Consider the following 22,236-nt stretch of genomic DNA (forward strand, 5'->3'; position numbering starts at 1 on the left):
ACAGGTTGTACCTGGCCATGAAACTGCTTGTTGATCAACTTTCCAATTAATTTTGAGTCTTGAAAATAGAAGACTACTGTCATATGAAAAAAAATTGTTTTCACAGGATTCACTGGAAGTACAACTAACCCATGATTCAGTAGCCCGTAGAAACAGCTTTAGGAACAATAACCTTTAGTAGCAGTTTCCTGTATGACTTCTCACATTGTTGTGGAGAAATTTCTGCCCCATGCTTCTGTGAGGACTAGAAATGTTGATTTACAAAACCTGTGCTGGCAAATGGTATGGGGACTGTAATTAAGTTTAGATTGCTTTAATAGTTAATTGCATACTGAGCAACCAAAATAATATAAGTATAAAAGTTACAGATTCACATGATTTGAGAGTTGTTTGTGCAGACTTTGTGGAAGGCGGTGTGCAGAGGAATGCCGGAGTGAACCAGAGCAAGGTCGAGAAACAATAGCTCTCACAGATAGATGCTGCCACAGGCTATGAAACTAGATAACAGGTTAGGAAGAGGCAGGCCAGTGTGTGTGTGTGTGTGTGTGTGTGTGTGTGTGTGTGTGTGTGTGTGTGTGTGAGAGAGAGAGAGAGAGAGAGAGAGGGAGAGAGGTAGTGATCCCTAGGTGAAGCTGTACCTGATGGAGGAGAAGAAGAGTGCCAATAAGGGGAGCTAAAGTCCAGTGGTTTTTGACCAATCGGACAGAAGCGCATTCTCCTTTATAAATATGTGTACCACTAGTTGGGGTCATCTCTCATCCAGAAGCTGGCCACAGCAAACTGTTGCAGACTGTGGTTTTCTAACTGGAAAGAGATCCATGTGCATGAATTATTTTTGAACTGCTTGAGGCAACAAATGAGTGAAAATTTGGACTGGGACTGAAACCCTCTTTTACCTTAGATAAAAAGAAAACGCAACACTTCTTTACAGCATTGCTTCTCATCATCAGGGTTTTTGGTTATTTGCCTATGCACAGCTCTCTGAAGCTCCTGTCACAACATTTCAACCAGGCTGGGGTCTGGGCTTTGGGCTATTGCAATATGTTGATTCCTTTGTTTTTGAGCCACTCTCCTGTAGATTATGTTAGCCCTGCAACAGACTGGTGACCCATCCAGGGTGTACCCCACCCTGCCCTATGATAGCTGGGATATGCTCCAGCCCCCTGTGACCCTGATAAGGATAAGCAGAAAGGAATGGATGGATGGATGAATTTAACATGCTAACTGAGGCCTGTAGAGTCTGAGATGTAAATCTTCACACTAGCAAACTGCCAAAACGTCATCTTGTATAAATTTGGCTACACTAGCTTATGATGAAATGAAAATAAAAATTTTACCTGATGATAATTCATAAGACTTTAAGGAAACTAGTAGTACACAGTATTTTATTTTAACTATCCTCATCAGTAATAAGACCGTAGTGTATTTCAGTGTTGTGATGCATATATATACACATGTGAGATATATTGTGTTTCTATTTTGTGTGAAGATGAACAACTACTGCAAAAGAGGGCTGGAAACAACAACTTAAGACACTCACCTGTACTTTGATGACGGCTGGATAACTACCCATAAAGAGGGAAATTCTGGTCACATGACAGAAGTCGTCCAATCAGTACCTTTGAGCAATCTGCACAGAATGAGCTACAGGTGGGCACTTCTTGTTTTTCTACAACCTCAGTTTGCTGTAAAACAATTTTAATAATTAACCTTATTTTTTTCTGTAAATATGTCTCGCAACCAGATCTACTATTCCGACAGGTACAGTGACGACCATTACGAGTACAGGTGAGCATTATTTGTTCGCATGTTTAACTTTAGTAACGTTAACTAAAGATTAGCAACAAAGAGAAGACGTCTTCAGCGGATATTTTCTAGGAAAAATGAAACATAGACAACCGACACGAAGTGGTCTCAAAGTTTAAGCTGGCTTTTAGTCATGTTAATTTTGCATGCTAGCGTGTGTGTTGTTGTTTTTTTTAAATTAAAAAATATCATCATCATCATTGTTGTTGTTATTATTATTATTATTATTATTATTATTATTATTATTGGTGGGGGTGTAGTAGTACCATAATAATCTCATGAAATGTTGCCGTTCAATGGGAACACCGCCATTAGGGTGACAGTTGCATAAAACGACAGACTATAGAAAAAAAGTAAAATTAAACTTTTAGTGGCTGTAAGGTGAAGGTTTGACCGCCAGGTGTCGCCAGAACAGCTCCAGTGCTCCTTGAAATGAAGCGACTGCAGTGTGATTCACCTAATATTTTTATTTATTTATTTTTTTTAATCCCAAAAATCCTTCCTGTGAATGGGAGGGATTTCTGGAAGAGACCACCCTGAGTTACTTCACATTTTCAGTTTTCAGTATTGCTTCAGTTAATTTCCAGTGTGAATTTGCTCGTTTCATTTTTTTATTTTTGGGTTAAATTTTTTAGATTTTATCAATTTCATTGCTAATTTTAGGCTTTTAAATTATTTTCTTATGAAATGTATTTGTCAAGGGGGGAGATTTTGGAAGTTCATAATGGGTATAACAATACAAATACAAGAAGTCAGTCGGATTATAGTCATTGAAACATCTGAGGTTTAAAAGAGCAGAGCTTTGTCATCTTGATATGTTGGCAAATGTGACCATTTTTTATCTATTTTATATTTATATTTTGAAAGTAAGTTAACAATATCTTTGCCACCCTCATCACAGTAGATACGTTTAAGACCTCTCAGGCCAACTTTATATTGATTTGCACTGATTGACCCGTCCCTGCAAAGGAATACATGGACTCAAAGCATGCCTGCAAGATCCTCTGCACAGCATAGCAAGCCACTCAGTGGCTTAAATATAGGGTTTTCCTTTAATTTGCCACCTGTGCATCGATCCGTATGTGGTTTTGGTTTTTTTTGTTGTTGTTGTTTTTTTGTTTTGTTTTTTGTAGACACAATTCACATATGACTTTCGGCTGCATTTTACTTCTTTTTAAGTCATGATGAAAAATTTCTTCCTGGAGACACGTGTGTAGCATCAACTACCTAAGAGACTTTGAGTATGTTGTCTACACGTCTGTCTCTGGACAGTTTTTATCAACATAACAACTACAAGATCCAGTTAAGACACTTTGCGTGGTTGTAGTTTAAATCATATCTCAGATAACTGGTGTCATCCAACGGGATAGTTGCATCAAACCTTACAAGATATTTACACCCCACTAATGACTAACAATCTTTTGTTCTCATCACTAGACATGTTGTTCTGCCTCGAGAGATGGCTAAATATATCCCCAAATCCCACCTGATGTCTGAAGAAGAGTGGAGACAGCTGGGAGTGCAGCAGTCCCAAGGATGGATCCACTATATGATACACGAACCAGGTAATGCATGTATACATGTTATTGGCTTGCTTTTGAGCTGCTGAAATGTTGGCAACCTGGACTTGGTTGTAAATAAATCCATTATGTTGTTAAAAGCTCTTGTAAGTTGCAGTTGATTGTTGATGCTATACGTGCACTGTTATGTCTGGTTGACCAGTAAAGCAAAAGTAATGGTTTTCTCCCAGTTCACTTAAATGGAGGCTTCAAATTAAATGCCCAGATGCATCACTAGAAGGCTGCAGAGTCGTAGGACTTTGGCTGTAGCTACAGTGTAGCACATTGTTCTAGCCTCATATCTGTTATTAACCTCTTTCTCTCTTCCACAGCATGTCTTTCATCCTGTTTTCCTTCTCTCACCCCAACCGGTCGCAGCAGATGGCCGCCCCTCCCTGAGCCTGGTTCTGCCGGAGGTTTCTTCCTGTTAAAAGGGAGTTTTTCCTTCCCACTGTCGCCACAGTGCTTGCTCATAGGGGGTCATATGATTGTTGGGTTTTTCTCTGTACCTATGAAGTGCCTTGAGGCGACTTTTGTTGTGATTTGGCGCTATATAAATAAAATTGAATTGAATTGGCAATAGGCCTTTAAACATACAATGATTGGGCCTCAGGTCACTAACCTGTTTGTATATTTGTCTGCTATTGTTCTCCCAGAGCCACACATCCTTCTGTTCAGAAGACCTCTACCTCCGAAGCAATGACACAAGACCCCGCCCTCACACTACTGGAAGAGTCCTCCTGTGATCTTTTACTTAAAATTATTACTGTCTAGCTGGTTGCTTACTGCAGCATATGAATTTCTCAGCTTTTTGATGTAATCCCTCTGATTTGTCTGATACAGTCCAGGATTTGGTTTGCTTTTTTGTGGAGAAAGGAGGAAGAAATCTGCTTTGTGATTTCAAACCAAAGTGAATGTACAAATTAGAGGTGGTCAAATCCAGTGTCAGTCTCTCTGTGTGTTCAGTTACATTTGTTTAATTGTCATGCTGTCATGCTCTGACCTTTACAGTAGTAAACAACCCGCTAACCACCCCGTGTTTTTGGGTTATGTTCCTATAAGTGGTCACAAGAGGGTGCTGTGGCTCCACTGAACACCACCATGAAACCACAGTGTTGTGCTGAAATACAGAAATGTGGCTTTTTCTCATACATTGAAAGAAACTTAACTGAGGACCAAATTTAAAAACATTTTAAGATATAAAGAACTAAGTCTACAAATGTGAGGCACGTGTGTCAGAAAAATCAGTTTGCAACTTTTTTTGTTTTTTTTATTAGATTTCAGTCAAGGAAATAACTATTCATGATTTTCAAAGAAAATTCTTGATTATATTTACTACCATCATCTGCTCACATGTTGTAATTGAAACACTAGAATGTGTTAAACTTGAAGGCATCACGACATAAGCAACAGCATTTAAACAGTTTATTTCTGCTACAGCGTCAAATAGGTAGTCACAGTTTTAATGTGAAGAAAATAACAGCAGATGAAAAGCAGTGAGTGTGAAATAAATGTTGCCATACTTGGGCTGAACTGCATTTCTTTTAAGATAAATTTTGCATTTTGATGGCATGTTGTTAAAAGAAAGAGCTACAGGCGCTATTTCTGCCATCAAATCCTATGAATTGGGTTTTGGGCTCGATGATTAACGACATTTTCACTCGAGATTATACAAATTCCAAGTAGCTATGAAGGACCTGACAGAAGCTTCTGAAGCCAGCGAAGGTGCAAACATCTTAAAATGAATCTCACAAACATTTGACATGTTCAAAAATGCGAAACATTCCTTACAAGCACTGCTCTCAGGACGTTTGACAGAAATGTATTTTTGGTACAAAGGCAGCCCACGTGTTCTCAGATTGATGAGCTTCATCTCCTTGCAGAGTTTGGTTGGAGTCTCCCACATTATCACTGCATATAGGTGACCCCAACCCCCCAACTGCCCTCACCCCTGCAGGAGGCAGATTGTAAATGTGTTGCTTCATGGTCCCCCAAACTCCTATCTAAGAAGTGGCATTGTTGTTTTTTTTGACAGTTTCAGTGTCAAAGGTGTGGTCCACCTAGATGGAGGACCATGTTCGCAACCAGATTCAGCCAAGTCAAGTCTTCACAGAGCTCTGTGGTCATCACAGCTTTCCTAAAGCAGGAAAAAACACAGCTGTACTACACAAGCAGTGCGATTTAATTACACAAGAGAAATGCTGGGAGTAGTACTGATGCATTTCAACAACTGCACATGCAGAGGGGGAAATAATTATTTGATCCCCTGCTCACGTCCAAAGAAGGTAACAGTCTAATTTTTATAGTAGTATCATTTTAATGGAGGCAGACTATTAACCAAAAACCCCCAAAAGACACATATATAATGTAAAAGAAGTATTTGATCCCCAAGAAAATCATGACTTATTACTTGCCTCCATTAAAATGAATTAATTTTAAAGCCACAAGAAAAGTACTGAGTCGTTGACTTGAAAATTCGGTTAGAACCACTGCACTGTTTTTAATCAGCTATAAGAACATAAAATACTCATTTATTCAGACTATCTGGCGATAGTTAAGTAAACCCATTCACAACCTGCAGGTATTGTTTTCTATCTAGGAAGACAGACTGATGTTAGATATTAGTCAAAAATGCACAGTAACTTCAGTAACATCAAAAAAATTTAGGAAATTTAGTTAAATGTCACAAGACTCACACATGCCTGTATTTAAGGAGGAATCTCATTAGCAGCTTCTCTAAAAGGAACATACGCTTTTAACTACTCATGCAATTTACAAAATATGGTTAAAAGAACATGCGATTCGTACAACACCGTTAGATACATGATGTTAAAGGCATTTAAAGCTGTAGTCAAGGTTAATGATTGGTGTATTTGAACAAGTGCACTTCAAAGCTTTCACATCACCGTTTACAAAGCCCTTAAAACAGACCCTCATTTCGTTTGAACTAGCTTTTACTTCGCATCCCTTGTTTCGTGTTATTGCTGCTATAAAAACCTGGACTTTGCACTTCTCCAGTACTCTTGACGAAAACAGCCTGGCAGCCTAAAGCCGAACATGCAGAGCAGGTTAAAACCGACGCACGTGATGCAAACACAATCCAGGCGACTGACTGGAGAAAACAGCACACTCAGACCTACCCAGGCCTTTTCCCATCTCTTTAGCAGTTGCTCGTGCTCTGCGAGCGCACCTCTCCACTGGTTCAAATCTCGGGTTGGAATGTTCTCTTCATCTGTCGAACAACAACACGCTTTATGGAAATAAACCAGTGCAATTATCCATCTCTGCCAATGGAAACAGCCAGTCCAGAAAACTCCCATTTCCATTGTGCATGCAGGACTATAGTCAATATTTTCCACCTGATACCTCCAATAGAGAGCCGGAGGTCAACTTCAGACACGTCATTTCCTGTGCTGGCCTCAGCAACACAGTTATACCGTGCGTCCTTGATCAGCGGCCCCTCTTGGAGCCAGCTGCTCACTAACACCTCCCTCTGACCAAGCGGCCGGCGGTACTCCTTTATGGGGGTGTCCAGACTGTGCCCGTTTACTAGCCAGTGAATGTGGACATCACTGGGACCTGCGGGACAGAATTGATGTTGACCTCTGATGTTGAAGGCACCACTGAGACATGCATGAAAAGGGAAATACTTGCCTTTGGTTGGTCCACCTGTGGTCATCAATCAGTGAGCATGCATACTGCCTGATCTCAGGTCTGATATGCAAACACTTTCTAATTAGTTTTGTATCTGTCCTCTCTATGGAGGCCCCATCTTTTAAAAATACAACAGATGATGATAGTTTAAAAAAAAAATAAAGAAAAACAAACAAGGGTTGTAAACGTTTTACATTTTTATTTTGCCTCCCTACCAAGAACCACAGCCCCATTACGTCACCTAGTTTTATGTACATCGTCAAATGGTATTTTTTCCCCATATATACAAATATATTTACATTTGTTTACAGGCACAAAAATGATCCGGATAAAGAAAAGTGAACCCACTAAACTTTGTTCTGAGTAAAGATTCTTAATATCCTGGATAAGGAGGATCCGTCTGTCCGTCAGAGTGTGGTCACTGGACCCCAGCTTTCCAGCTTAATGAATCCCAGCTTAATCTTTTTAAACATTCAAGTTTGCTTTGTTTTTTTTAATGCAATACTCTTAAAAATGGAGATCAATCGTTCCCACAAACACTTTAAAGCAAAACAGAAAAAAAGCAGGGAGGATCACTTGTTACACAAACAGGAACTCACACATGCTCGCACTCACTCCCAGTTAGCTGATGTTTGCCAACATGCGAGATGCAGGAGAGGAGAGCGAATGAGCGAGAGTGATGGGTTAAAAAGCGAAAGGAAGGATTCTGAAGGATTTAGATTCTGGGGTGTGACGTCACATGCACCACTCACCCAGGGCGAGGCAGAAGAGAAGGAAGGCCTCCTGCGCGTGAACCCCCCAGGCCTGGTCCTTCAGCAGGGGAGGCAATAGTCTCACCTCGGCCTCCCGAGCCTCCGCGTTATGGGGCTTCGTGGAGGAGGGAGAAGAGGAATGGGGAAAGGAGGAAGGGAGAGCAGAGCGAGTGCTACCTCCAGAAGAAGACAGGGAAGATGAAGTGGCGACAGGAGAGGAGGCTGTGAGAGGGAGTGACGGAAGAAAAAGTACTGAGGAAAAAACAGGAAATTCAAACAGGGGCTGGCATGCAAAGAGACATAAAGGGGTGATGAATGAATGGCCTAAAAAGATCAAATCAGCTACAATAAATTAAAACAAAGTAAAAACAACAAGGGTGAAGATCACGACTACTTAGACAAAATGTTACCACAGATGTGACTCATTATAAATAATAATTATCTGAAAATGGTCTAAAACTGAAGGCTTTATAAAATTACAATTAAAAAAATAACTTTGTTGATGTTCCCCCCCTTTTTTTGTTAATCATGTCACACTGTACATTTTTACATTATTAACAGACCACATATGGAAAGATCTCTGACAAGGGTTAATACACAGGACGACCAGAGTTGTATCTGTGTGGGGAATGTCGATTTCACAGGAAGGAAAAAAATAATAATAGTAATAAAACACGAGAGTCTGCACGCAGGAAACACAGTGGTACAAACAGTTTGATTCATTTTCTTACTGCCAGTTCACTGGGAGAGATTAAGGCCCACATGCTCCGGGTGGTGACGCTGTGCTAACCTAGGCTACAATATACTCAGCAACTCTTCCCTGAGAAATCAATGTAATACTGAAGCATTCGCTGTCTAATGAAGTATTCACTGCTTTAAAAAAAAAAAAAAAAAAGGTAAAAAAGATGCAAATGCTTCAACCCCTCCCCCACCCCTCTCCCTCAGGCTGTACAGAAACGTGACTGCACTTTGGAAAGCATCACAGTAACTTACCAATTTGGTAAACAATGTTTCCAATTTGGAATGTTAAAAAAAAAATTGAAAAATTTCAAAAAAAGTAATAGCTTTTCTTGCTGGGCTAAGCTGAAGGAGCTGCAGCTTCCTTGAATACAGTTGTTTTTTTGTTTCTTTTTTTTGTTTCACCATCACCATTAGCCCTAAAATCAAACAGCGGGAGTTAAAACTCTACAACCGAGCGGGAATGCCCGATCTGGGCCTCGGGATTCTCATGCCTTACAAAAATGTTGTGCCCTGGACAGAAACTGCAAACGCAGAAAAAGCGCGGCCCCCTGCGCTCTCTGTGCCGATAGGAGGGATCAAGTCTCTTGTGGCTAGCGTTAAGCTTCTGCATCTGCATCTGCATACTGAATGTCCTGAGATCCACAGTCCACATCAAAAGGTTTCTCCTTGGAGGGGCTTTCGTCTCCGAAACTGAGCGAGGGGACGCGACCATTCCCGCACTCCGGCTCGGTTTCGTACCCCGTGTCGCGGAGTGCCCGGAGGTTTTGAGTGGTTTGGCTGCCGTTCTGGGTCGGCTGCTCGGCCATGTTAATTTTCTCGATCGCAGAGGTTTCTATTAAACCTGCCTCACAGGCCCTGTACTCGGGCTGATGGGCGCTCTTGTGGCTGCCGAGCAGAGTGGCCCGCAGCCTCAAGCAGGGAGCTGGAAGGTACTGCATGTAGCAGTTGTACACCAGTGCAGCCATGAAGAGGAGGAAAAACAGGAGGAAGAGGAAGAGGAGGGCAGCGGTGTTGTTGTGCTGCAAATACTCCGCCGAGGGGTCCCGACTGTCAGGATGGGGGCCTTTGGAATTAGTGGGAAGAAGATTTACCTTTGGCTGGAGCTTGACTGTGTTGCTGGGGGCGGGGTTAGTGACGCGTCGGTTTGGGGAGGGGAGGGGGCAGGACCGTCGCTGCTGTGAAGCTGGGAGGGGCAAGGGCTGAAGTTAGTGCGGCTCTCTCCGTCTCTACTTTACCTTCAGCTGCACCTGTGGTAGCTGCCTCGTGGCCACCGAGGGTGGTGGTGACGACATGCCCCGCCTGGTGCGGCGGTCTGGGCGGAAGGTCCAGAGTCAGGGTGTATCCAGCCAGCAGGCGGCTGAAGTTCTTGCCAGCAGCGGGAGACCACTCCACGGACCAACACTCATAGTACCCTTGGTCCTCTGGAGCCACACTGTAAATGAGGAGCCCGTTTTCGGCTATGAGGTGGAAGCGAGAGGCCTCGGTGAGAACCGAGTCGTTAGATTTCCACATCACCTGGGCCAGGTTGGAATGTACCAGGCACGGCAACTCGGCAGAGCTCCCCAGTTTCACCGCCACATGCTTGTAGTCCTTCTGAGACAGAACTGACACTAAAAATAAGCAAACAAAAGAGACAATAATGAGTTTTACATACTGTCTGGTCTAATGAGGACAATTCCCAACATGAGGTACAAGTACCCCACACACTGCAGTAGGTAAGAAGTGTAAATAAACTGGGTGAACCTGAACAGGTTTCAGCAGAAAAGTTAACAGTTAACTAAGAGTAATGGATAAGCTGTATAAAAAAAAAACAAAAAAAAAACCAGCAGCCAAAGGGAATTTGCAAATGATGAAAACCGATAAGTAATGACAAACAAGAGAATGAATGTTTGACATGGCATGCAAAAGTTATGGCTGACTTACAGTCACTATCTCTTCATCTATGCATGACTTCATCTGAGTCACAGTTTAAATCACACAGCATTGTCCACTTTATAAAACTGAAGCCTGTATACGGGTGTGTGAGCGTGTTGAGGCCTACCTGCTGGACACATGTTTGCATCACCTTTCAGGCTCTGGATCAGCCCCCTGCAAGACATGCGTTGTTTTTATGAGTCAAAAAATACACATGCACAGTGCAATAACACAACTTCCATGCACAGAGACTGTAAAGCAGGTCAAGCTGGAGGACGAATCAGTGCACGTGTGTTTTTAGCTTTGTTTTAGTGGCAGTAAGAGTGACAGATTACCTGAGAGTTTGGCTGGCAGTGTCAAAGATGTTGACACATGTGGCATTCGTCGGGTGCCAGGCGCAGTAGGGGTCTCGTGCCAGGATGCAGTCGACACACGATGAATACCTGCCACAGAAAGCTGTAGGAGACTGGACTACACCCACGTCTGACCCAGCATACAGGGACTGTGTCTGTGGAAACGCACATTAACCACAAGGTTAATCACATATATATCCAAGTGACTTATAAAAATGAGCCAACATGATCCACATTCCACATTTTCTTGGTCTTGTTCTTTACTCATCTCCTTAAACTCATTAACAATAAAATAAACTGACCTCTGAGGACAGCAGCAGGTTTTTGATGGGTTCACCGTTCTTCAGGAGCTGGATCTCCTCCACAATATGAACCTCATCTTCAACCAGCACCGACTTGTGCAGGACACCCTTATCTAGACACGAGAATAGTAAAAATGTCAGTTATGCTGCAAAGGTAATCGCAGGAAAACGGGACTCTTTAATGCATTTATCTGCAAGTTTGTGGCGAGACATGGCTTTCTCACTGCACAGACATTCAAAGTTGACTGACTCAGATTTGCATATTTCCCTGATAAACTTCACGAGGAAGTGCTTGTAACGGCTTCATTTTCATTTCATCTTAACTGATCACCTGTTCCAGTGAAGATGACGTCATAAGTAATTTTGTCAAGTGCTTGGACCCTCTCCACGACAATCTGGGTATAATTGACGTCTTTGGTGATGAGGCGGGGCCTGTTGTGGATGGGCAGGATGGGATCCTCCAGCAGGGGGTGGTCCTTAACAAACTGAAGGGTTTTGTCGGGCAAGTGGAGCGAGTTGTTGATGTTCTGCAGTCGCATCTGGTTGTTAATACACTGGTGTGGAAGACAAATAGCGATGACGCGCTGTTTTTTGTGTGTGTGTTTTTTTTATGTAATCAATATGATTACTATATTAAGTAGATCACATCTTGATTACTCATGCCATCTACTTACAGCTCCAGGACGTGGAGTAGGAGTGATGCCGTTGTACCGTACCCACTTTGTGTGGGACTGCTCCACCGTGGCCTTCTGCATGTACTTGCCCTTGGAGAAGACATCTTCCACATCCTTGATCTCGTAGGCACACACGGCTGACAAACCCACGTTACCCCTAGGTGCATATGTCAGGAAGAGACAAGGAGAAGAGTGAAAATGAGGCAAGGGAGTGAATTTCGAGTTCTGCATCGGGCTGGATGTGAATGCTGCTCTTTGCTTGCTATGTTTAACGCTCCCGACCCAAACCAATCCCAAACCTTGAAATCACTGACCACTGAGAGGTGAAGACTCCGTAGATGACCGTGTCTTTGCGGTCTGTCCCCTTCAGGATGAAAACGTCATGAACCACGTTGAAAACAAAGTTGAGCTCAGGCATGGAGCACACCAGCTTGGCTTTCAGAAAGGATGTCCACTTTTTCTGCAGAGTGCGCTGCCCTCCAAGGTCGCCCTGTCGTGGCAGTATTGGAGATATTTAGCAGTGAGGGATGAGAGGGCAGCTGGAGCAAAGAAAGAATTTCCACTTTTCCTAACATGCTAGAAACGCTAACCTTATCCAGCTAAACAAGGAGCTGTGAGCATTGCGCCAAGCGGATTATGCACTTTCTTGTCCTACATTTTGCCTCTCAGGCAACATAGAGGGACCCCTGACTTATTGGTGGAGGATTACATGCAAATACATATATGTCTAAAAACTGTACATCCATTATTGCTTTTTCATTTGGTAACAGGAAACAAGACTAAAACAAAAAAGATGTAGTTACATTTGCATTTACATTTTTTAAGCAATAAAACTTGAAATGAATAGTACAAAAAGAACTATCCTGTTTGTTATACTACTAACTTTGAAATGTTATGATACGCTGTTATGATGTACGTTGCAAGTTAAGTGCTTGCATTGGAACAGTGTTTTATATTGTCCACGTGCCATGGGTCTCTGCATGTGCATGCTGCAATTATAAGCTAAGGTTAAATTTAAAAAATTGAGGCAAAGGGAACTGGAAGGAGGGAGAAAAACAGGAGAAAAAAGACTTGCACAAACATACATACACAAACATGCACGAAACAGGAAATAGTGGCTAAAGATGGATGGATTGATAGCGCTGGTATGTGCAGATGGCGCACAACGTGTACTGACCTTACAGACGCGCGCCACCCTGGGGATGAACAGCTTGCCAAAGAATTCGTATTCCACCGACACCTCGGTGAAGAAAAAGTAGATTTTGTCGTCCTCGCCATCTGCTCCATTTTCCCCTTCTCTGATCACGTCGGCGAAAACAAAACTGGGTTCTGGGAGGAAAGCAGAGAAAGGTATTGGTAAGAAAAAAAAAAATCCTGCAGGCCACCAGTGCTACCCCTCAACCTCCTAGTAAATGCATCTATGGTGCAAATTTTGAAAATACTAGGTCATTTTGAGCAAACCTGACCTCTGACCTTGAGGTCGAGGTCACTGAGATTTTAATTCATCCAAGATTTAGATACTAGATGCATCAATGCTATCAATTTCAAAATCCTATATCACTTTGTTCTCGAGTCCTGGATGGCATTTCCTCTGCCTCCAGTAGCACCTTGGAGTCGTTTTTTTAACCAGTATATGTCCTTCAATGCACATCCATAAACAAATATGTAGGACTGCTTCCATTTGCACAGTATCTCTAAAATTATCTCTCTAAAAGTATCTCTAAAAGTATCTCTAAAATTAGAAATATCCTGTCTCAGAGTGACGCTGAAAAACTAGTTCAGGCATTAATTACTTCAAGGCTTCCTGTTAAAAGGGAGTTTTTCCTTCCCACTGTCCCAGGGGGTTGCCACAGTGGATGGATGTGCGATTCTGTGCAGGGTTTATGCCACATAACCTTCCTGACGCAACCCTCCCACTTATCTGGGCTTGGGACCAGGACTTAAAGAACACTAACTTGTGATCCCCTGAGACTGGGTTCGTGTCTCCTCCCAGAATCAAACTGGGGATTTTTCATAAGTAGGGTGATCTGGTACTGTAAAAAGTCTCACTGTATTCCTAAAGGTGGTATTAAGAGTCCTAAACTCTGATTAAATAAGTATGTGATACATTTAAATCTGACACACAGGACGGAGATCATTTGGGGATCTCCCTCTGGTAACGTCTAATGCTGTTTTCATATCAGCAACAATATCATGAAAGAGCCAAGGCCAGCTGTCTCACTCTTCAACATCATCCTTGAGCGTGTGTGTGTGTGTGTGTGTGTGTGTGTGTGTGTGTGTGTGTGTGTGTGCGTGTGCGTGCGTGTGTGTGTGCACGCATGACAGGTTGATACTTCACTGGTTTGAGGCCTACTCAGCTTTGATCTGTCACACAGTCACAAATTGGTAGCCGTGTAGTTAAGAGCACTGCTGCTGCTGCTGGCTGAGTGTTTTCTACACTGTCTCTAATTAACAAGAGGAAGAAGATTTTTTTCTTGGTGTTGTAGTCGATGCATTTTGCCAACCAACAAAATACATATGTGAAAGTGATGCTGCAACAAGAGGTCAATAAACTGCAGCAAAGAAGGGATCAGATCAATCCAGATCCATTAACATGAGTCAGTGGCACTCGGGGGACATTTCTACAAGATGAGATGTTTTCTCAACCTTCAAAAACACATTTTTAAAAGCTATTCTCCCAACAGCCAGACAATCGTTTAGCTCATTCAACTCACCATTAAGCCATGATGTGGAGTACTCTGTCCTCAGCAGAGACTGGGTTGGGGAGTATCTGGATATAATCGGTTCACTGCCTAAGAAATTATAAGCTGTCCCTGAGTACAGCACTCCATCTGATAGGAAAACAGATAATAAAACATCAGAAAATTATTTTCCTTCTCCTTAAAAAAAACCCAAACAAACAAAAAAAAGGGGGGGATTGTTATAAATAAGCGCTTTATGAAATGAGATGAGAGAAGAGCTGGCCTCAACTCACCTGCCATGACAGTAGTAAAGCTTTGTGAGGGGTCAAAGGAGCACTTCCCTCTGCCGTCCTCAGGTTTACCGTGAAGTGAGAAATTGCCAAAGTACTGAAAGAGTAGATTACTTATGAGGTGAGGTGGCGGTGTTGATAAGTGAGTTTAAACAGTGAAGTACGGCGTCCGGGTACAGAGCGGTTGAAAATTAACCTACCAAGTAATCACACTGAGGCTGAAAGGCGTGTGTGCCGCAGACATACAGCCGCGTGTCATCTACTGCTTGGAGCACTCGAATGTAGTTTAGACACTCCCTCTGAAAGAAGAGGGAAAAAAACAAAGGAGAATTATGACCTTGTGGTTACAGTTTGCCCGTCTAGACTTAATGTTAGACATTTTCAAAATTAAATTACATAACTTCAGTCATTTAATTTTGTCTTTTCAGAAATTTGTCTTTTTCTTTGTCATCCGAGTATGAATTCTTGAATCGTCACCAAACCAGTGTTTTGTGAGGTCACACTGATCTTCGGTTGCCAAATTCTAATCAGGTCATCCTGAAGGAAAAAGTCCCTTAAAGAGACAGACGGACAGAGCAGCATCCATGCATACATCCCAGCGTGTAAGAGCTGTTAAACTAACCTCTTTTGATTTTCCTTTCAGTGTGCACATATTCATGGAGATTTCTGTAACTGGCCACTGAACCTTAAACAAACAGGAAAAAAGTAAAAAAATATTATAATCCAGATTATTTAAACCCCCCACCCCCACCCCCACACACTACTATGAATCTTTTAAGATTTAACTACCTTCTTGTTTCTGACTGTCACATTCTTCTTGCTGAGCTCAAAGATGGCCTCCCTGGCTCCCACATACAGTGCATCCCTTTCTTCACTCAGCAGTAATGTGGAGTAGTTGAAGATGCCCGGCTCTGAAAACTCCATCAGATCTAAATCTAGCAGAAAAATAAAAATCATCAGATACCATTTTTTTACTCAATAACATCTGTATTTAACTGTAGTCAGAATTTAATTTACAGCTGATATGTTGAAATGAGCATGTGTACAGTAGAAGTAGCTGCTTTGAGATATGGACCCACGCGCAGGCAAATAAATATTAACCAAGCCACAACAGTTTCAGCTTTCACATTCAGTCACAGAGGACAAAGTGCTAAAACCTACTGTACACTGCTCTATTTAAATTAGTGACTAGTAGGTGAACACGGTCGAGCATTTAGTAGCTGAAGAGCGAGACGTTTCTTTGGAGGTGGAGCTAAACGGAGATCAAATGGACTTTTACTCATCGTGGACTCAGACACACGACTTTAGGTACATTGTTGCTGGACATTATCATTCTTTAAAACTGTCAGCGTTGTGTTTATGGTGTTTCTGTGGCCAAAAACACTTAAAACAGTTTTAAGCTTCACTTCAATAAGCTCATTATTTTGATTCTTGGATTCTACTACAGTAGCTTTGCATGATTCAGAGTGCAAACTAATCTTCATTCAGTTCAAAGAGTCTTGGTGGATCCTTTAGTTCATCAACTATCTGAAACGAGTCGCTTTAAGCTCCTCCTTCTTTAGGCCAATTTTCTTCTGATTGGCTGCGCAACTACAACAGCATGTGGCTGGAACTGCTGTGCTCACAGCCAGAACTGGTCATATTAAGCACAGCTGAGATCCAAGAGAATAAAATACTATGTGAAACCAAGCATTTGTGAAGCAGTAAGCGAATAAAGCTTGCTACATTTTTTTACTTTATTTTATGATTCCTAGAATTTTAGAACTACCCTGCTTTGTTATCTGTGAATTTTTACCATTTCAAACTGTGCCCGTTCTTTAAATGTTTGTGATTTAGAAAGGATGCAAATAGATAAACTCTTGTATCATTTTCATAGAAGCTCCACTAAGAAACTGTCAAAAGGCTCCAATGCATAACGTTATTGCCACATGCTTAAGATGGAAAAGCCGCAGCATCACTAAGGAGGCAGATTTCATTGGCTGACTGGCCAGGTCGCACACCCAGGCTTGTGTAGCTGTACTGAGTGAGGTCGTTTCCCCCTGTCACGAGTTCAATATATTGGGGATGGATACAGGAGGAAAACCAAAATAACAACACTGGTCCGGCCGGGTCAAGTCAAACGATGATTTTAATGCACACGTGTGGGAGATGGGACACTGTACGCAGACAGCACCAGATCTCTCACCGAAAACCACACAACAATAGCTTTTATGAACATCAGGGTATTAGAACGCCCCTCATAGCTGAGAGGTTTGCTGGATGAGAACCTGGAGCAAAACAGTGCGCTGTCTATTTGCAGTTTATGCACCAGAAAGTGTTCAATAAACCAAACGTTTCAGACCCGGTTTTGAGAGATACTCAAAACCGTGTGAAACTAAGGTGAAATTAAGATTTCAAATACTGGAAACATTGGAAAGTCCGGTTGCTCTTCATTGCGTCATTGGCTGTTTTTGTGCACAGCTGTGCATTCTTTAGCCACTGAGTGAAACCAGGTTTGCAGGAATAATCTGGAATTATATGCATCCACACACACACGAGAATAAGGAAACACACTTTAATACACTTTAAAAGGACTCAAGTGCGCATAAGTAAGCAGGAACATTAACCAATGACAGATAATGAGGCCAGCAGAACACTATTTTCTGTGTTGTAACCGAACCCTTCAACTTTGACCCGGTTTGCTTACAACTGATCATCCGAGTTGCATCAGTTCAGTCAGCAACGGCAAGTGAGGCTAACAAAAGGTTTTAAAAAGGATGAAAGGAAGGATGCATGGATGTATGTATGGGCATTCTAGCTGGAGATACTGGCAAGACAAGTCCCTTGTATCTTGAAAAAAGGCCAAAACAAAAAGGGAAGTCAAATTTTCCGTTACAGAGTCATCAGGACACATGGTTTACAGGCCCCAGACCACCTCGTAAGCAATTTTTGTGATTGCATTACAGTGCATCCCTACAGCCGCTTCGCACTTATAATCGCATCTTAGAGTCACACCTTTGTGCACCTCTGGGTGCTCTGCATGAACATTATATAAATTAAAACTCTCATTACACTTTGCGTTGTGATTGATTGGAAACCCGGGGGGAAGAGTTTGTGTTTGGATGGTTGTGCCAGGTGCAAGTGAGCTCAGGTTGCAGGTGCCAGATCATAAACACTGCCACCATGAAAGCAAATACCCTCACTGACTGACTGAAACGGTGACTGTGACCCAGCGAGTTGAGAAACATGGTTAAAGTGTGAGCCACGCTTGTTCTCTTGCAGAGACAGAGTTACTTGAAGCTATTTCTGTAAACGGCAGCATGCAAACAGCTTCTGCCTCACACACACACACACACACACACACACACACACACACACACACACACACACACACACACACACACACACACACACACACACACACACACACACACACACACAAAAAAAAGGGATCCAACTTGAGGGTCTGTGGTGAGGTTGTCTCAAGGTAAAATTAGGCGATAGCTCACAATAGATTGCTAAGTTATAACAGAGCTGTGATACATTACAAAGTAATACAGAGAGTGCAGTTTGAGTTCACCAAGCACTGAAGTGAATGATCTTTATCACGTATTCGTGTTTCAGACTAACAAGCATTACATTCTTACATTCTCTGATTCTATCATAATAACCAGCCAGCGGCAGGTTATTTCACGCCTTACCTTGATGTCTCCAGGAAGTGCGAGGCACACCGTGGGGCCCGTGTGTGGAAACCTCCAGGAGCAGCCCCAGAAACACCCCCAGCACGCCAAAGCCCATATTAGACTCTGATAACTTCGGAACTGTGAAGTTTCCTCTGCAGGGACACACAAAGACAGCGAGTAAAGCCACGCGCTAAAACCCGCTCTGACAAAGCATTTCATCACATGCCACAGACAGATCGTATCAAGCGGCACAGACGCTAAAAGGGAACAGGTGTCAACTCTAGTGCCCTCTCGCTAAGCTAGCAGGGCTCATCCTCACACACACAACACAAGCACACAAACAAATCAAAAATCAGCTTTAACAAAATGATTTGATCACTTTTTGGCAAATAGCTGCAGCACCTGAAAGACTTTTTTGTGCGGTTAAATAAAGAAGGAGTTGAATGAGATATCAGAGGAGCCAGCGAGGAGGAGACAAAATGAAGAGGCTGCACATGATCTAATATGACTTACAGTAGCAGAAAAGTTTGTTGTTGTTGTTTTAAAAATAAGCACAAAACCACAGACACACACACACCCTATCCGGAAGATTAAGGGAGAATGCAGTGTGTGATTTGGTGTGAATTACAGTTTGACATTTTCATTTGTTGTTATGCGCCGACTGACGTGCCATCCTGCACCGCGTTATTGTTGAAGACTCAGACAGGTGTATCCGCTTGCCTCGGGCGATGATGATGATGAGGATGACAATGACCAGACTGATGACAGCATTCCTGGCAGCTACCAGCTCTTATCAGATCCGGATGTTCTTTTCCATTTGTCAATTTGGAGATCGCTGTGATCAGTCTTCCTCCTAACAGCTCAGGCCTGCTGCTTTCACCTCAGGATGAGCCTGATAAAGCCTCCATTAAGCTGCTCTGTGTGCCATTTACGCAAATGTAAACGTCTCCAGGCCTGCCTCAGGTGGCTGACACCGTCACATGAAATAAAGCCAAACAAATCATATTTTTGTGTGCAGCTCTGAGCTTTGGTAGTCACACATTGCCGCCGCTTCTCTTCCTTGAAATGCTGTGTCATGTTAAGATAACGAATAATACTCTGGTGTGCTCAGTCTTTTTGTTGGGTTTCTTCTTTTAAAATCTGAAATGGTTAATATCCCACTGTTCAACAAACCCACATTTCAAAGTTGGCAGTTTTAGGTCAGCAGCAAAGCTGGGGTAAAAAAGCAAAGCTTTAAAGCTTAAGTAAAATATTAAAATAAATCTCTAAATCTGTTCTCAATCCTGCTTGTAAAACACGCAGCGATTGCCAAATTTACTGCTCTGCAGGGGACAAAACGAAAAAAAAAGGAAGATTTGAGGTCAATTTTATGACTGTCAACCAAACTCTGACATGAACAGAAGCTGGTTTACCTGATTTTATTTTATAAATATTAACACGGAAACAACATTACCTCTCAAAGTGATTAACGGACATAATGCAATTGCAAAGCTCAAGTGCCCAAGAGCCCTGTTGGATGGGTGCGTGCAACTCCGGCTTGGTACCCTGCTTTGTCTCACTCATTTAACCCTCATTTAACCCTTCTTTTACATAATTGGAGCAGACTGCTTACTGAGGCCTGCATTCCCTCTGTGTTACGTTCAACGAAAGCCAGTATTGTTGTAGTAAACAGGAAGCAGGTGGGTCAGGTGCTTTGCACAGTCGTCTCCTACGGAAGTATATTGATCACGCACAAAGCCGGTTTTTCTGGTTTGCACAACGGCACGATGAATGAAGTGGAAGTACCCATACAACACCACAACAAACAAACCAAAAACAAAATAAAAAACACGGGTGGAGTAGTCACGCATGGAAGGTGATTAAGGGTTATCAGATGTCTCGTAAGATAAGGATTAAATTTCGGGTGAATACCCACAAGGCGCCACTTTGAGCAAAATGTGCATAAATGTTTTATTGGGTCGTTTGTCCTCATTTTAGACCTTTTAATTAAAATGATAGAACACTGTTTAAGCTCAAAGAACAGATAAATCACTGTCAACTACCTTTTAATGACCTACTAGCACCATTATGTCACATTCAACTCAAATATAGGTTAGTAATTAGTTATCCGGAGGAGGGGGTGATGCATCATACAGCAGCACATACAGCCAATCAATGGAGCCCACCCCCAGCTGCAGAAAAGAGGCAGGATAATAACTGATTATTGATTTGGTTTTAAATGAGAACAAATGGCCCCAGAGGCCATGACCCTCTTAATAATAGGACCCCCACCCCTCCCTCCCTTTTTTTGGGAAGGTTTCCACCGACCTAATCTGGCAAAGATGGAATTCCATCCCGGCTTCAGGCATAGCCATGGACTCCACTCTGCTAAAGAGGGGGTCAAATACACAAGGACCTATTGTTTACTGAAGATGAGAGTAGCCTCCACTCTACTCCCACTCCACCACCCCCATCACATCCACATCATCACTGCAGAGCAGCCAACAATGAACAGTGAGAGAGAGAGACATCACTTCTCCCTCTCATCCCGGTCTTCTACAGTCTTGCCAATGTCTAAATGCCAGGGCAGCTTACCCGCGAGAAAGCCCAGAGCCAAACTAGCGTTTTCAAAGATCACACAAGCTCAGGAGCTCTGTGTTATCTTAATGGGATGCATCCAAACTGCTGGATGAGCACAGCTGAGACTGTCCATGTTCAGCCAAAAAGAACGGACATAGCAACAGTGTGAAAGGACGAGATAACAATGCTTAATCTGTGCTGAAGACCCCAGGCACGCTGAATTTTTGGTTTTGTGCCTTTGAAAAATATCCTCTCGTACCAAATTCCATAAATGAAAGCCTCCAAATACATTCAATGCCCCATCTGTGCATTCCCGATGCTGCCCATCACTATTCCGAGTCACACCGAGGGCAAAGCTTAAGCTTCAAAACCCTCTGAGAGTCAGTGTTACAGTAGCAGAAAGCGCATACTGGCAGCTACTCTCTCCTGCTTTGAGATTTAGAGGAGTGGCCATACTGGCCGGGGATATTTAAGATGGTTACCATGCTGGCAAGTCTCTTTGAGGCCTTTGTGTTCCCCTCTCAGCTCCTTTGGCTGGGCAGGGAGGTTGACACCTGCTTGGGGCCTTGGGGTTCCCAGCACTGTGCTGTTAAATGGGCACTAATATTGGCAGGCGGCCCACTGAGGACAGAGAGGCAGAAATTGAAGCTGAGCTTATCTGCGTGTGTGAACTTTGAATGTCTGAGCAAGAATAAAAGGAGAAGAAATAAACAAGTTCAAATGTAAAATTAAAGTCAGTTTAAATGAAAGTAAAATGTAGGTTTGCACTTCTTTTAAAGGACCAAAGATGTGTAATCTTATTTAGCTGATTTATTCCGTTTCTGTTTTTTGGTTACCCCAATCACTTGAGGAAAACAAGCTGCAATTTTATTTTAAAATTTGTGTGTTTAAAGTGAACATGTTTAAAAAACTGCAGTTCCTCAAAAGGCCACTCGAACACTGCTGCAGTAGTGAGTCAATCTCTATACACTCCGATGTTAAAGTAGTCAACTACACAGCCTGACACAAATGTTTTTTGTCTGTAGAGCAACTTTTTGCATTGACAAAAAGTAATGCAGTACCCGGTGTCAACTTCTGCTATCAACAGGCATGTTAACAGAAGAAATTTTGCTATGCAGTAAAACTACAACAGCAAAATTGCTCTGTTGTACTGCTGTAGTTTTGTGAGTTACTCACTCAGTGATTGTGAGTGATAGATCCTGTTCTGATCCGTGTCTGAGGTAGAGCTGAGTCAGCAAAGACCCCGACTCATCCTTCGTGATCGATTTGGAAGAACAGGCTGACATCTA

The 22,236-nt window shown here is 42.5% G+C and overlaps 2 protein-coding genes across 5 annotated transcripts in view; one reads left to right on the forward strand and one right to left on the reverse strand.

Annotated features, from left to right (window-relative positions):
• Window positions 1-1,649: 1,649 nt before the first annotated feature.
• Window positions 1,650-4,398, forward strand: zgc:86839 (Cyclin-dependent kinases regulatory subunit 2-like). Its single transcript, XM_003451504.5, has 3 exons — window positions 1,650-1,788; window positions 3,244-3,371; window positions 4,022-4,398. The coding sequence occupies exons 1-3, from the start codon at window positions 1,730-1,732 to the stop codon at window positions 4,066-4,068; spliced, it is 234 nt and encodes a 77-aa protein (XP_003451552.1). The 5' UTR covers window positions 1,650-1,729; the 3' UTR covers window positions 4,069-4,398.
• Window positions 4,399-4,721: 323 nt separating this feature from the next.
• Window positions 4,722-22,236, reverse strand: part of sema4d (sema domain, immunoglobulin domain (Ig), transmembrane domain (TM) and short cytoplasmic domain, (semaphorin) 4D) — a 40,208-nt gene continuing 22,693 nt past the window's right edge. For all 4 annotated transcript variants that reach the window (XM_019361018.2, XM_005456293.4, XM_019361019.2 and 1 more), the window contains 18 exons: window positions 18,407-18,540; window positions 15,516-15,661; window positions 15,349-15,411; window positions 14,927-15,025; window positions 14,730-14,823; window positions 14,470-14,586; window positions 12,933-13,084; window positions 12,070-12,245; window positions 11,756-11,912; window positions 11,413-11,635; window positions 11,082-11,194; window positions 10,762-10,934; window positions 10,554-10,600; window positions 9,748-10,122; window positions 7,772-7,993; window positions 6,732-6,944; window positions 6,506-6,597; window positions 4,722-5,502 (listed from right to left, as the gene is read on the reverse strand). In XM_019361018.2, the coding sequence (XP_019216563.1) occupies window positions 5,473-5,502; window positions 6,506-6,597; window positions 6,732-6,944; window positions 7,772-7,993; window positions 9,748-10,122; window positions 10,554-10,600; window positions 10,762-10,934; window positions 11,082-11,194; window positions 11,413-11,635; window positions 11,756-11,912; window positions 12,070-12,245; window positions 12,933-13,084; window positions 14,470-14,586; window positions 14,730-14,823; window positions 14,927-15,025; window positions 15,349-15,411; window positions 15,516-15,661; window positions 18,407-18,540 (2,626 nt within the window). In that variant the 3' untranslated portion in view covers window positions 4,722-5,472. The remainder of the gene's footprint in view (window positions 5,503-6,505; window positions 6,598-6,731; window positions 6,945-7,771; window positions 7,994-9,747; window positions 10,123-10,553; window positions 10,601-10,761; window positions 10,935-11,081; window positions 11,195-11,412; window positions 11,636-11,755; window positions 11,913-12,069; window positions 12,246-12,932; window positions 13,085-14,469; window positions 14,587-14,729; window positions 14,824-14,926; window positions 15,026-15,348; window positions 15,412-15,515; window positions 15,662-18,406; window positions 18,541-22,236) is intronic.

This window comes from Oreochromis niloticus, linkage group LG7 (genome assembly GCF_001858045.2).
Source record: "Oreochromis niloticus isolate F11D_XX linkage group LG7, O_niloticus_UMD_NMBU, whole genome shotgun sequence".
In the NCBI taxonomy this organism is placed as follows: domain Eukaryota; kingdom Metazoa; phylum Chordata; class Actinopteri; order Cichliformes; family Cichlidae; genus Oreochromis; species Oreochromis niloticus.

Excerpts from the sequence above, each read along its gene's own strand:
- zgc:86839 (XM_003451504.5), top strand. The coding sequence starts at position 1,730 with ATGTCTCGCAACCAGATCTACTATTCCGACAGGTACAGTGACGACCAT. Across the intron at positions 1,789-3,243 it reads GACGACCATTACGAGTACAG|ACATGTTGTTCTGCCTCGAG; the intron begins GTGAGCATTATT and ends TCTCATCACTAG. Across the intron at positions 3,372-4,021 it reads CTATATGATACACGAACCAG|AGCCACACATCCTTCTGTTC; the intron begins GTAATGCATGTA and ends TTGTTCTCCCAG.